This window comes from Anser anser, assembly GCF_964211835.1.
Source record: "Anser anser genome assembly, chromosome: 1".
Taxonomy (NCBI): domain Eukaryota; kingdom Metazoa; phylum Chordata; class Aves; order Anseriformes; family Anatidae; genus Anser; species Anser anser.
The window spans coordinates 115,976,086-115,990,359 of NC_139720.1; the positions used below are offsets into that span (position 1 = coordinate 115,976,086).

Below are 14,274 nucleotides of genomic sequence, written 5' to 3' on the forward strand. Positions count from 1 at the left end.
TGTGAGGGCCCTGTGGCAGCTTATCAAAATGATACATCCCCTCATGTTTTCACTGTGGTGAGTGTTATTCGTGAAAGGACAGCTACAAGAGCGTGTGTTAGTTGTCTGCAAGAACTGTTAGTTAGCAGGTACATAGAGTGTGGTAGCATTAGAAGATGGGTAAGGTGCAGAGGTTTAAGCTCTGACAGATCCATAGCCTACACTTCTGGCTGGGAATGGGCCTTGTTGCCTGCTCTTCCCTGAACCATAGCAGGGGATTCTCCTGGAGAGCGCTGGTTTGTGTGGGCCAGCTCTGTGGCAGGGAGATGTGTTAACAATACAGAATCATGAATGGTTAGCAATTTGGTGCTGTAGCTGGGCAATTATCTGTTCTTGTTTGAACTTGCTCACTAGTCCTGTTGTTTAATTTAACAGTACAGATGTAACAAAGTGATTGCATAATGCAGCACAATATCTCTGGCAACATGACAACGTATTACACTGAATGTCTCCAGAAAAGCTCTGGCAATTCACACTAGAACAATTCAAGAGATCGCCATCTGGAGCCATCTGTACTGCTGTTTTGCCAGAAATACCGCCATTCCCCACTACAGAGTCAGCAGAAGCACACATGTGCCACCATCACTTTCAATAAATACAGCAGGATATGAGCTGAAGTGACTGACAAATTGGCGTGTTTGCTCTCACCCTCTTGTTCTGGCTTATCCAAGTGTGGGCAGTAACCCCTGGCAAAAAAGGCAGGATGCAACGATTCCTCCATCCCCTGTGCCCTGCTGCTGAGCATGATAGAGCCATCTGTCACACCCATTAGTTTCACTCTTCCCTGTCTGTAAATAGGGATAATAGCACTGCCATCGCTTTGCCCTTGGAGGATGTTGTCCGGCGGCTTTCCCGGAAGACAAGCTAGTTAGCTGCTCCATTGTGTCACGTAATAGGTTTTCAGCTGTGTCACAAGGACATTGCATGGAATGGCAATGAGGCAAGTCACCACAATAAATTGCTGCAGGAACCAATTGTATGGAAGACAAAAATCTCGTGGAAGAGATGCATGAAATACTAGCAAGTGCTTCTGTGAGCACTGGAAGTAATGACACCTGGTGTCTTATGGTTGTGTGTCTTATGGTCGATTGACTTTGGTGCTGGATATCTTCCTCAGTGAGGACAAATAAACAATTCCTCTTTTCTGCCTGGCAGCCTAGTGTCATGAAATCTATAGGCATTTTACATCTTTGAGACAGTTATCCCTCTTACAGCACAGCTAAGCAGATTTAAAAAGGATTTTGTGTGAAAAAAAAAAGGAAGGAAGGAAGGAAGGAAGGAAGGAAGGAAGGAAGGAAGGAAGGAAGGAAACAGACAGAGAGACATAAGCAAAAGCATCAGACAAGAAGTCAGAATAAAAACAGTACCTTGGACACGTAACTAAAAAGATATACTTACTGCCATCATAATTAAGCGTTGCAAATTTGGCTTGTTTCTCTGCACAGCCAGCACTGTTGCATACTCTCATTTGCAGTTCGTACCAGGTTGCCTCCTGGAGGTCATACAGTATGTAGGACTTTGACAGGGATGTCCGCTGAGCAGTTGTCCAGACTGTCGTCCCAAATGGCCGGTACTCCAGGGTGAAGGAGGTGATGGGGCAGCCACCATCATTCCAGCCTATCAGGTTCAGCCTCACTCTTGTGGTATTGATACTAGCAAAGAGTTCTTGTTCCTTTGAAAACTGTGGCTCTGGACGCAATGATATATTTCAAGTGAAACTCTTGAGTATTACAGATATAGGGCTCTCAAAAATATAATATTAAAATATATTATTTCTGGTACAGTCCTAGCTGTACCAGACTCAATATCTATATATTTTACTCCTTCCCTGGTACCTCCTTCCCCGCAACCCCTTGCCTTCTTAAAGGTTTCTTCACACTATGTGCCAGACTCAAAAACCTAGATTTTCAAATCCATATGTGAAAAATATCCATATGCCTCTGTATGGACCTGATTTGTCAGTTTGCATATATTGGCAAGAGTCAGCTTGTGAATCTAGGGCAGAAACTTCATATCATTAAATGCCCCTGTTTACTGCCTTGCAAAAAAAAAGAAAAGAAATTGTGTGCTTTCCTTTTTTTTTTTCTGAGTATACAGAGGTTTTTCATTTGCAGAAAATGTCAATTTTGAGGAAAATGCAACAATATATATATATTTGAAATATTGATATGTTGGCATTGCACATGTATTTGAAAATAATATATACTTTGAGTTTTATATTTATGAGTTGTTTCCATTCAGAAAAGGGTTGGCAGGTTGACATTTCTACATACTGGTCTTGCTTTGGGATCTAATATTGTTTCAGATGATATATAAATTAAAGTTTTTTGACAATTCTATGTAATAGGGGTATACTGACAGTTAAAGTGGCACTTTAGAACTGAAATAATAACAGTAGGTGGACAAAACAGGTCATCAGCAAATATTATTTACATCAGAGATTATTGTAGAGTACTTAAAAGTATTATTCTGCTAACTGCTTAGCAGAAAAAAATATTTTTACTTTTGGAAGCTACAACTAATCTAATAAAAATTATCTATAATGTGCTGTTTCATCCCATGCCATACCAGCATCTTATCCTATGAGGCCTTTTTTATTTTTGTCTTTCTTGATGATGTTCCAAAATATATACTCACTTCTACAGGAATCTAAAAGAAATTGGTGATTCCTGTTATGGATTATGAATTATTTTAGTTGGCTTTGTTAATAGCTTTAGATAGAGATGCTTCTACAGCATTCACGTGAACAAGAATGACTTTAATATTCTAAATCACACAATACTTTTTTCAGTCTGTAAATGTAACACAGGTATGTATGTCAAATCCCAGAGAAATTCAAAAGGCTGAGAAATCTGCTTTCTCATGAACTACTTGCATGTTACCTGTAGCATGCATAAACCTCTCCCCATTTCAGTCAAAGAAATCTAGAACATCCATCATCTTGTTCTCTACATGTCACTTTCTTTAAAGTCAGTGAGTGGATCATTCTCCCTGGCCACCAATATACTCAGTATGTACGAAGTGATCTGCTGCCTCTCCTGAGCTTCAGCAAGTCATAGCAGTTACATCTACTGCATACCAGGTCTTCCTTATGCCACTGAGTGTCAAATAAAATTTCCCACTTTGCTGTGACACTCTAGAGATTTGCAACAGCGCAGGTGTGATAAATAGTATATAGGACAGACATACCTATCACTGTAAACTAACTTTATTATGAAACAACTCTCAAATCAGAGTACTTATAACCAGTGTGAAGAGATGCAAGATGGGGCGATCTTCAAGGCATTATGCAAAGCTACTCCACTCTGCGGACTTACTACATCTTTAACTGGGTGTATGCCAAATCTGTTCATAATTGCAAGACATTTTCATGGAGAACTACACTCAGCAACTAGGACCATGGGACCCACTGCTCAGTTACTTGAAAACTCCACAGATTTATCTGTTTTGCCTTGCAGAACTTTACGCAAACTTCTACTTTATTTTTGGCACCTATTCTGTTCAAAGGGTGTTTGTTACTTGCATAGCTCCTGCAATACCAGCTCAGAGCAGAAATAAGACATTGGCTCCACTTGCACTATATATAAACGTATGCTCCTCTTCCTTCAGCACTCAGACAAATAACATCCTGATTTTTACATCAGTACAGGAAGCAATTTCCTCTTGGAAAATGTTATAGCCTGTGATAACAGCGATACTGACTTCCAAAGTATCTACCAACCCATTTTTGAATGAAATTATTAATGATATAAGGAAAAAATATCAGCTGATACACACTTTGAGTCTCACAGAGACAGCCGTTTCTGTCATAACATGGACAAAATGGACAGAATTGGAAATGTTTCCAAAGCCAATATTAAAATATCCAAACCCATCATCTAATCAAACCAAGATCTACAGCACAATGCAAAAGCTTTAGGTGGGCAAAGGGGGATGCAAATTAACATACCTTTTCCAAGCGTTTTGGCCTCAATGATCTCACTGATGCGTCCTGGCCCCACTCCATTCTGTGCAGTTAGAGTAAACTTGTACCAAGTGCCACATTTCAATGTTTCTAAGCGGTAGGACCTCTCACTAGGGCTAATGGGAAAACTGCCCCACTGCTCACTGTTATCTTCTGAGTACTGCAAAATATAACCTGCAGACAAGGCACAAATGGCAATGATAAACCTGACATGAATCACAAATTCTGAAGATAATATGACAAATAATTTTAAAGACCTCATGAAGCTAGATAACTCCTGTGCACAGGGAGACATACAGCTCTCCTCTGACTAAAAGACATCAAGCAATACACACATTGCCTACCCTTACAACAGCTTAAATATCATTTTAATGATAGCTTCAAAGGGAAAAGAAAGGGATAGACATTTCTAAATACCCTTCAATCAGCAATAAAGACCAGATGATAAACCTGGACCCTCAATAATGAATGGTTAGAGATTACATGTCTAGAAAATCAGAGAGTGTAACTGTCATAACAGATGAGGATACACTAGAAGAATGTGATTAAATCTGTGATTAAACCACCACAAAGAGAAACTGCAATTTGCTGAAAGCTGTTATTGCTATGATGGTGCACATTAAAAACTGACAGCAATACAGATTACTTTGTTATTCTTTATTCTTTTTCTTTTTTTTTTTTTTGAGCCAATCATAATTATATACTAATCTTATCAACATATGACAATTTAGGAAAAAGTTGCAATTAACCTGGATTATATTACCTCGGATAGAACTGCCACCATTGTCTCCAGGTATCCAGGAAAGAGTGATGGAGGAAGATGTAGTTTTGGACACAGTAAGTCTTGGCTGGTCTGGTGGAACTGGATGGGGAATAGTTAAAAATAGAAAATAGATTCAAATTATTAGATGTGATCTTAATCCCACCTAACAGTCATTTATCAAATAACTGTTTTGAGTTGCAAAAAAATGCAAATTATTTCTGTCAAAGTGTCTGTTTGGCTGACATCCTTGGTTAAGACAAGAGCAGACAGGCTCTCATTTTTTATGTTTAAATTTTTACACAGTTTTGTCTTTCAGTTCTTAACCCTTGATTTTCTTTGAATTTTGAGTATATGTCCTGTCAGACCTCTTTCTACATGCCATATGAGCTACCCAAATATTTTTTTTTTCCATTATTTTTCATATCTGTTTTAGGAAGAAGCTGAATTCTTAGTGGCAGGGAACAGATGTCCATTTGCAAATGATGTCCCACCCACTCATGAATGCATTTGAAAGTTATTATGGTAAAAATGAAAAGAGAAGTGCTTAACAAAAGTTTCTGCAAGCGTAACTGGGAGGCTGAACAAACCCCGAAATACTTCAATTCTGTTTCTCCCTATAAACATTACGGTTGTGTCCAAACTATGAGACCTAAGAATGTCATGGTTCTCAGAATCTGCTTCTGAAAGAGCACAGGGATAAGATCTTGTCTCCCATCCGCTACCCAGTGTCCAGTTTCCTTTGGAGGAAAATCCATCATGAAGTTAAGGAGGCATGTCGTACCCCAATAAGGCACCCAATCTAGGGAGAACCGAAATTCCTCCAATTGCATCAAGATTAGTGGCTGGGTTTGCAGAGCTCAATGCTCAGTAGCAGAAAGTGGAAAAGTACCCACCTTTCTTTCCACCTTTATAGAGCTGTCAAGAGTCTGGCATATAAAATGTGTCCACTGAGCCAATATGGTAACATCTAAGTTATAGCCTGGCAAGATGATTTTTGACTTCTTCCAGAATCATTTAGCTAGTCCTGTTGTACTAGTGGGGTAGCCAGAACCATGGCACAAAACCATCAAGGCCATATAGGATAACGTTTGTTAAAAAAGAGAAGATTGACAGATGAAATCTAAAGAGCTAGTCAAATTAGTAAAAAGATCCTGAAGGGTAAATATTTACTGACACTTTACAAAAGAGCTTTACATCTACAGTTCTAGATTCAGAAATAGAAAGCAGGGGAAAAGGAGTTCCTGTTTCAAATTCTTTGTATTTCTCTGCTCATGCACAGTGACACTATATCTGTCTCATCTTATGGGTTGTTTTCTTAAGTGTTCCAGACATCTCCAAGGTTCTTGGAAAGGTAATCAACATTGAGTTTTGCTGCCTCAAGATCAAGGAGAGAGGCATGGACTGTGCCTGTAATGGGAAGAGGATCCAAGAAGCAGGGGCAGGACTGGGTCAGAAAGTTAGGGAAAAGAGACACCAGGGCAGCCTCTGGTCACGGCCATTGCAAGAGTGGGAAGGGGTGGTGGTGTTCTTGCTTATTCTGGCATGAACTACCTTTCCCCTGCCATGGTTACTGCTTGACAGACCCTGTCCCATGAGCAAAGCAGCCCAGAGTCACAAATGCTCTGTCACGTCCAGCAGTCTGCTGCCAGAGGACATTCCCTACTTTGCCTATGTTTAAGGGGTAGCTCTACCAGCAGAGTAGTAAAACTCCAAGAAACACTCCCTGCTTCAGTTCAAGTGGAGGCTGTTGGTTTACCACTAAGGCCTAGTTCAAAGAGAAGTTGTATTGTACTGCCCTTACAGGCTTAAATAATGCTGAAGAAAACAAAAAAGACACTTTATATTCTAAATGAAAATTTCCTACATTAGATGGATTATTCTGACTGAGTTGGCTTATTCCATGGAGAGAGACTGCACACACTACCCTGTGGAATATTTATTGTAAAACCTTTCATCATAGTTCCACCCTACCTACAAAAGATGATGATCCCACATATTAAATGCCAGTCCTGCTCTGCCCCTGAGGGAAGTAATATTGATTTTCTTTTAGTTACTGCTGTTCAATAACAGCAAGGATATGCAATTATGAAAGTACTTAGTGAAATATAAATTTACGGTTTCCATTTGACAGTGTTTCTCTCCCTGCTTTCTGTTGTGGTCATGCTTCAAACATTGCAAAAAAACGTCATTAGGCTCACTTGGATTGGAGCTAAGTTAATATACGCTGTGGCATTTGTTTCAAGGCTTAGTGGACTGGTTTAAGCAGAGAGAGTTGCATTGTGGTTGAGACAATCTCTTTCTGTTCTCTCATATGTCTGCACTAGAAACTTAGTTTGCATATCCAGGGAATGGAGAGTGACTGGCTGCAGTGTGGTAGACATTCCTAACTCAGTGGTTTGCTTCCCCCTAGTATGACAGTTTGCAGCCAATTAAAGCACATTTATCTTCTGAGCATTTGTTCAAATTTTGTTTTGGTGTGAGCGAGCAAGATCATCTCCTGAGTAGTGAATTCTTGGTATGCAAATTCATATACTCTTTTTGACATTACTGTTAATGTGTACTCCTGTATTGTCATTACTTTTCACTTATCAACAATGTTAGGAAAAATTTATTTACTTCAGGAAAAAATTCTGTACAATAATGGTGTTAAAACACTGGAACAGGTTTCCTAGAGACGTGGTTGATGCCACATGTCTGCCAGCATTCAAGAGGCAATTGGATAATGATGCCCTCATTATTATGGTTAGCTGTGAAATGGTCAGGCAGTTGGACTAGAGGATCTTTAAAGGTCTGTTCCAACTGAACTATTCTATTCTATTCCAATAAATACATTACATACATTTCAACATACATATGGAAATTAGTTGGCAATATGTGCTAGTTGACCTTATCCTGACATTTCATTTTAAATGTTTCTTCATATTTTTCATCAGCAAAATTCTGCTCTTGCATAATGAAGTTTTTGTTCCCAGTGTCAGTAGAGAGGCAAACTTCTGCTGATAGCTTCTTAAGAGCTAAAGAAAAGATTTCTTCTCTTTCCGAATTTTGCAATATTTAAATAAATACATGTACTTTTTATTGGAAGAAGGCATAAGGTCATACCTTCTTGGAAAATAACAAGAAAATAACTGGATGCAAACAGTTGTCAATCCAACATCCAAATCTTACATGGAGAGTTAACTGCAAGTGTGTTAAATGTTCAATCAAAAGCAAAATATATACCATATAAGAAAATACTGACATCTGAGTCAAAATGACATGCATTATACTTTCTTCACTAATTTGGAAGAATAAAATTTTTATTAATGTAGATTAGTACTAATATTTTACATATACCTGCAAACGCACATACCTGTGTATTACCAACACATAACAGTTAACAGTTGTGATAACAGTTATGAGATAGATTCTTACCTTGTACCTGCAAATTCAAAATTATTTCATCTGATCCCCAGTTGTTACTGGCGACACAGCTGTAGTATCCAGAGTCTTCTGCTTTCACAGTACGGATGACAAAGCTGCCATTGCTAAAGATGCTTCTTCGTCCATCAATCATCACTAGACTGGGTGTCCCGTTACTACCTCACAGGAAAAAAAATGCATACATTAAAGAAGTTACAATCAAAATTACTCAGAATTGGACTTTTTTGAACTAAGAATAGAAAGAAACAAAGAAAATTGGGGGCGGAGATGGGGTGAGGGGTGGTCCTCCTTTATAAAGATAACAAAGGAGTACTTTCTGCTGGGAAACACCTGCCATTCACTTAAAGAACACACATATCCTGGTCCCCGTTCGAGTGAAAATGAGAACTCACTTCTTCCTTAACTATCTGCCCTTTCATAAATTGTAAAAATAAAAGACTGTTCCTGGCTACAAAGTACATCATTATAAAAAAAAGGTTATGTATGTGTATCAATCCAAAAGATGGTATCAGAGCACTGCAGTATCACTGCTTACACAGTGCTTGGATGAAAATTATTGTCCGTGTGTGTTTCCATGTGTGACTCTGTCAAACTGTGAAACTACAGATCAAAACAAAATAAGGGAAAACAAGAAATGTGTAAGGCACATGTTTATACACTGTTCATACACTCCAAAGTGACTGAAATGCATCAAACATTTTCTTTCTCAGATTGAAATGCTACTGTGGCCCTAAAGTTAAAAGAGAAAGGTCACCAAGATTTAACATTTTGATTTAACCTTTGCCCCTTCTTCATAACTTTTCCTCTCTTTTCGATACCTTCTAATCACCACAGCCAATTACTTTTAGTTCAAGGAATTTTTGAACTCCTCTACTGTGACTGCATGCAGTCCCTGCAAATGAGCCTTTTCTTATCTTCTGATCCTTCTCTGTCATGAAGGATCACTAGCATCGCCATCTTCAGGATTTGAGGCAAACGGACTTTATTTGAGTAATACATTTAGTTGCTGGTTACCTATCCTTCATCCATTTCACTGTTGGAGCTGGGTCTCCAACAGCTTTGCAAGGGAGGACAATGTCCTTCATCCAGGGAGTTGTCACCGTGCCGCTGAACGTCAAAATCCTGGCAGGAGCTGAGCAAGAGAGAGTGAGGAAGACTGAAATGAGGTGCTTATTCATACAGTCATTTGAAGGGAAACACACACACACAGAACTAAACCTTGAAACATGAACCAATCTCTTTCAAAGCCATGCTTTTAGGTAACTTACTCCACTTAATTCATAACAACAGCTACTTACTTAAGAACAAATGCTGCAGTTTTAGTATCTGGAAGACAAATAACTAGCAGAGAAATGAAAAGGAAGACTGGAAGAGTCCTTGTGGAACAAAAGAGTAAAACTAGTTATTGATCATCTTTACTGATCTTTATCTGTTTTGTAGTAAATATTATGGATGAAAATTATGTGAAATGGGTGCTTCTGTCCAAAATTCCAGCAGAAAGGGTCTGCAATTGACAGGTGTCTTACAAAAGCTAAATTACTGATACATGACATTTGTTATAATAAGTCTTGGCTTCATTTAAACTATGAGAAAACCAATGCTTATATTCCTGAGGAGAAAGTTGCATGTACTCTCAATTTCTCTGTCAGGTTTAGGTTACTGGGATTAGTTCTTAATTACTAAGCTATGCTTTCATTGGCTCAGGAGCTATCTTTTAACTTGTCTCTTCTATAACACAGGTAATTTCTGAAAAGCTCTTTTCATGTCTCAGTTATAATTCTGTGATCATCATTTTTCCTGTTATCTCTTTCTTTTTTTTTTTTTCTTTTTCTTTTTTTGGGTGATTCTGGTTACCTACAATAAACATACTTCTCTCAACTCTTTGTGGAAATGGACCATATCAAGCTCTTCACAAGTACCCTTTGCTGTCTGCTGTCCAAACTGGTCCTTATTCTTGAAAAACAGATTTTTCACCATGGATGAGATGATTTATGTGATCATGCAGTCCAGTATATTTTATCTCTAGCAACAGGGTGGTGTTGGTCAACATCTGAGACTAAACCTCTTTTTTCCAACGGTAATTACACTGTTTAATGGGATGGCATAAGTGTGATTCCACCGAATATATTCAAACTGTGTTGGTAGTTTTTTTCCAGGTCAGTTAAAGGCAGGATGGTTTGTTGTCACTGCTTTGGTCAGGGAGTGGAGCCAGAAAGGAGTGTTCGGCACTTTTTTGCAATGACAAATTGGAGCCATTCTGGCAGCTGAGAATTACCAGAAATTAACAGGACTGATTTTAGGACAGCTTATAGTCCATAATAGTTCCAAAATACTGGATTGAATACACAGAGAAGCTTTTAGGTGCCTTAGAAAAGTTCATTCGAGTGTGTAGATATATCCTCAGAGTAATATAAATGATCATACTGTGTGTTTAAATAAACAAACGAACAAAAGTTTGGGTCTATTAAGTTTGTATTAGAACCCAAAAGACAACCCCAAATTAATATTTCTGTATATTATCTGTCAGGTATTTCTGTAGAGGCTAAGCTATACAAGAACACTGACTTCAAATGTGGAGATAAGAGTGGCTTCTTTTTGGAAAATGTTCTACAAAAGAACTCATGAAAAATGTAGAGATAATTATGTATTTTCAGCTTATGACCTCAAGACTGAAGGAGTTCAAGACATGTCAACTGAAGTTTCTCTTTCCTGTTTTCTGAGAAAGCACAGATTCTAACAAAGTGCCTGGAAATATTATTTTCTTTTTTATTCATTGAGAAAGCTCAATTTATTTTAATGCTAAGTTCTAGTGATAATTTATATTTTAAATATATTGCCCAATTCCCCTATTGGCTCCAGAATTCAAACCTATTTTTTTTCTTTCAACATGACATTTTCCCATGAACTTTAAGAGGGATAGGCTTGTTACAACAGTTAAAGAATTAAGCAAAATAAACCTCCATATATTAACATGTTAGTACACCTCAAAGAGTCTATGTGAAGTCCACAAACATGAACAGACACTTACATCAGTTCTATTCATGTCACCTTTCAGGTCAGCTAAATATATAAACAAAGTATCATTCCTGTAGTTTCAGTGTATAATATACATAAACACTGAAGATGTGTTAAGTTTCATTCTGATTTATTACTCAAAAATTACCTTTGATAGAAATTGACTTTTCAGACTTTAAACATACATTTCAAAGACACATACTGAATACAGATACTTGAAATATTTAATAATACTTTTAATCTTGATCTTCTTCAATCATGCACATTGATCAGACCTTGCATTTAATAATCCTTTTTGCACCAATTGGAAAAATTGCTAGCTAGCATCAAATATAACTGTGATGTTTCAACTCAATGGGTTTTTATCCTCTACTAACGAAATTAAAAAAAAAATAATCTTACGTAATGGAAAAAACCTTTTGGAGTGAAGGGAAATTACTTCAGTGGACTGCAGTGGGATTTGAGATATTCATAAAAAGAAATGATTTCATAGATTATACGACCAGTTTGGACAGTGTAGTCTATGTTCTCTTCAAGCCTTGTGGAAGATTAAGCTTTCCAAGAGATTTTTCTTTGGTCACAATTTTAATTGAAAACATAAGAAATAGCTTTTTAAAAGATTTAGTATAATGGAAAAAGTCCAGGTTAGGTATTGGCACGATGCTACTTTACCAACTACCAAATACTGGCACGTCCACTCCTGGCATTACAGGAGCTGAGCAGACCTGGCTCCCTCCTGGCTGCTCTGATGGTTAGCCTCTGAGGAGGGTGTTGCCGCTTGTGCTGCCTCAAGGAGGTGATACACTTGAATAATGCTAAGGCAATGGTTGGTCATTAAGTCTAATGAAACAGACTTGCTTTCCACTGTGGCACTCCTAAGGACATATCTTCTAGAAAAGATTTACAAAGGCCTATACTGCCACAAGCCATGGGCTAATTAGCTACTGAAACTGAAAAATACTCATTCTACCCAGAGACTGCATACGTGATACAAAATGTTGATGCCACTAAAATTAGTGTTACAAGGCTCATTTTTCTTCAGTGATGGCAGGTTTTTGTTGCAGGAGATGTCTAATGGCACTCATGCAATCTTTAAAAAGCAGCAGGAGATGCTGTCAGCTATGACTGTCTACAAAACACATCTGTAAGCATCTGGACTGCTGCTAGTAGCTCTAGTGCATTCTGAACAATAGTGGTCAAAAACTCAAATTCCTGTTCCATGCAGGCATTCCCTCTGCAACATGAAATCTGAAATCTCATTTAAAATGAGATATTAATCCTGTTGTCCCTATCTTCTCCACCTCTCCGATGTTTCTCAAAATATTCAGCTATTTCTAACTGCTGCCAGTTACATTAGAACAAAGCATGTATAATGCAGGAATCCTGCTGAAGCCTTCAGCATGACTTGGCACCATTATTACCAAACTTTTTCTTGATATTCATTTATTTTTAGTAGTTATTTTAACAGTGAATACTTCATTAAGTCATAGGTTTGGTATTAGATCTCCAGAGCACATTTCTGTTGTAGTTCTGATTTTCAATATCCTGTGTGTTTCATTGTATTGTGATGTGCGAAAGTAATACAAACTTCACAGCAGCGTAGGACAGTGGTAGGATTGCAGATCATAACTCAGAAGTGCACATTACAAAAGCATAGAGGATTATTTTTGTGAAAATACCCACAGCTTCTTATGCATTATCTATTTCTTTCATGCACTGAGTGCTTTTAACGAGGTGGTAAAACAACATGAAAATTCTTAACTTCAATTTTCTTTATAGCTTAACTTCTAATAATGTTCTGAGACTGCTAACAGGTGCACAAACAATAGAAAACTAGTAACAAAATAAATGCCTAGTGAAATTCATCTGACAGTAATAGGTTTGGAATGTTAAGATGTATTCATGAGGTTGAAATACCTTGAGTCTCACAGATCTCTCCCTTTTGAGCCAAGAGAACTTTATGTAGCATATAGGCAATTCAGCTGTAGGCCTTGCCTCGTTGCTATCAAAGCTACCCAAATACCTACTAACTACCCACCAGCCTGACCTTGGATGGCATGGCATTGGATTAGGACCATGTCTGTTCATATTTATTGCAAATTATCCAGTCATTAATTGAAGATAAAGAGGTACCTTCACTGAAGAATGCGCTTTCTCATGCTAATGAGGTTTTCTCTGTGTTTAATTGTTTAAATTATGAATCCTATTACCTACTCTAACTATCATGGAAGAAGTGGCCATAACTTCTTTGCAAGATGTAATAATTTTTTTCCCCTTCCTGTAGAGAACACAATCAGATTTTAAAGGCATAGGGGAACGAGAATTATGGCAGTTCACTGCAGCTTAATCCAAACAAAAGAGCAATTGGTTAATACCATGGGTTAGGAGTCTCTTTCACTTACTTTCTCAAAGAATATAGTATGTACTCCTGTATGCTGAATTGTTAAAGAAACAGACTGATAAGGTGCATATAGTATCATGTCAGCCCTGTATGCAGTTTAGAAACATTAAATACACAAAGCAACATAGACCGGGAGAAAAATCTGTTAAACATTAATGCTCAGGTGGTCTACAAGAACAGGAGAAACTTAACATTAAAGTCAGAGATTTCTTCCAAAAGGATCAGATTGTTATACACCTAGTTCTGTCATCATCATGTTACTGGGAAATGCCATTCTCAGTCAATCATGATCAGAAAACAATAAGAACAAAGTGCATGCAAGGTTTTCTGTTTTTAAATATATTTGATAGGCTAAAAACAACTTTCAAGTCAACAATGAAGCATAATTTGGGGGGACATGACCTGCTTACATGGAGACTGAACTTTGATCTCTGTGGTTACTTTTCATTTGTTGGGGTTGTATTTGCTTATTCTTGACAGTTAATTACAGAGAATAACAATCTGTTCTGAGACACTAAAGGAAGAAATGTTAACTTGAATTAAGCTTTCATTTAAATTGGACTAGTCCTTTCACATCAACCCCCTATCTAGACATTCTCATTGTTCTCAAAGGGGTTCTTAAGGAGGTTATAATTAAGTTGGCATAATTCAATTCCAAGTTAACTCTCA

General features: G+C 37.7%; 1 protein-coding gene across 8 annotated transcripts in view; it reads right to left on the reverse strand.

Moving 5' to 3' along the window:
• DSCAM (DS cell adhesion molecule) overlaps positions 1 to 14,274 on the reverse strand; it is a 484,619-nt gene that overhangs the window by 46,447 nt on the left and 423,898 nt on the right. For all 8 annotated transcript variants that reach the window (XR_014577293.1, XR_014577294.1, XM_083819320.1 and 5 more), the window contains 5 exons: positions 9,204 to 9,321; positions 8,181 to 8,344; positions 4,767 to 4,865; positions 3,989 to 4,177; positions 1,438 to 1,728 (listed from right to left, as the gene is read on the reverse strand). Coding sequence is in view for 6 of the 8 variants with exons in the window: in XM_083819320.1 (XP_083675446.1) it covers positions 1,438 to 1,728; positions 3,989 to 4,177; positions 4,767 to 4,865; positions 8,181 to 8,344; positions 9,204 to 9,321 (861 nt within the window). In the remaining 2 variants the exon portion in view is untranslated. The remainder of the gene's footprint in view (positions 1 to 1,437; positions 1,729 to 3,988; positions 4,178 to 4,766; positions 4,866 to 8,180; positions 8,345 to 9,203; positions 9,322 to 14,274) is intronic.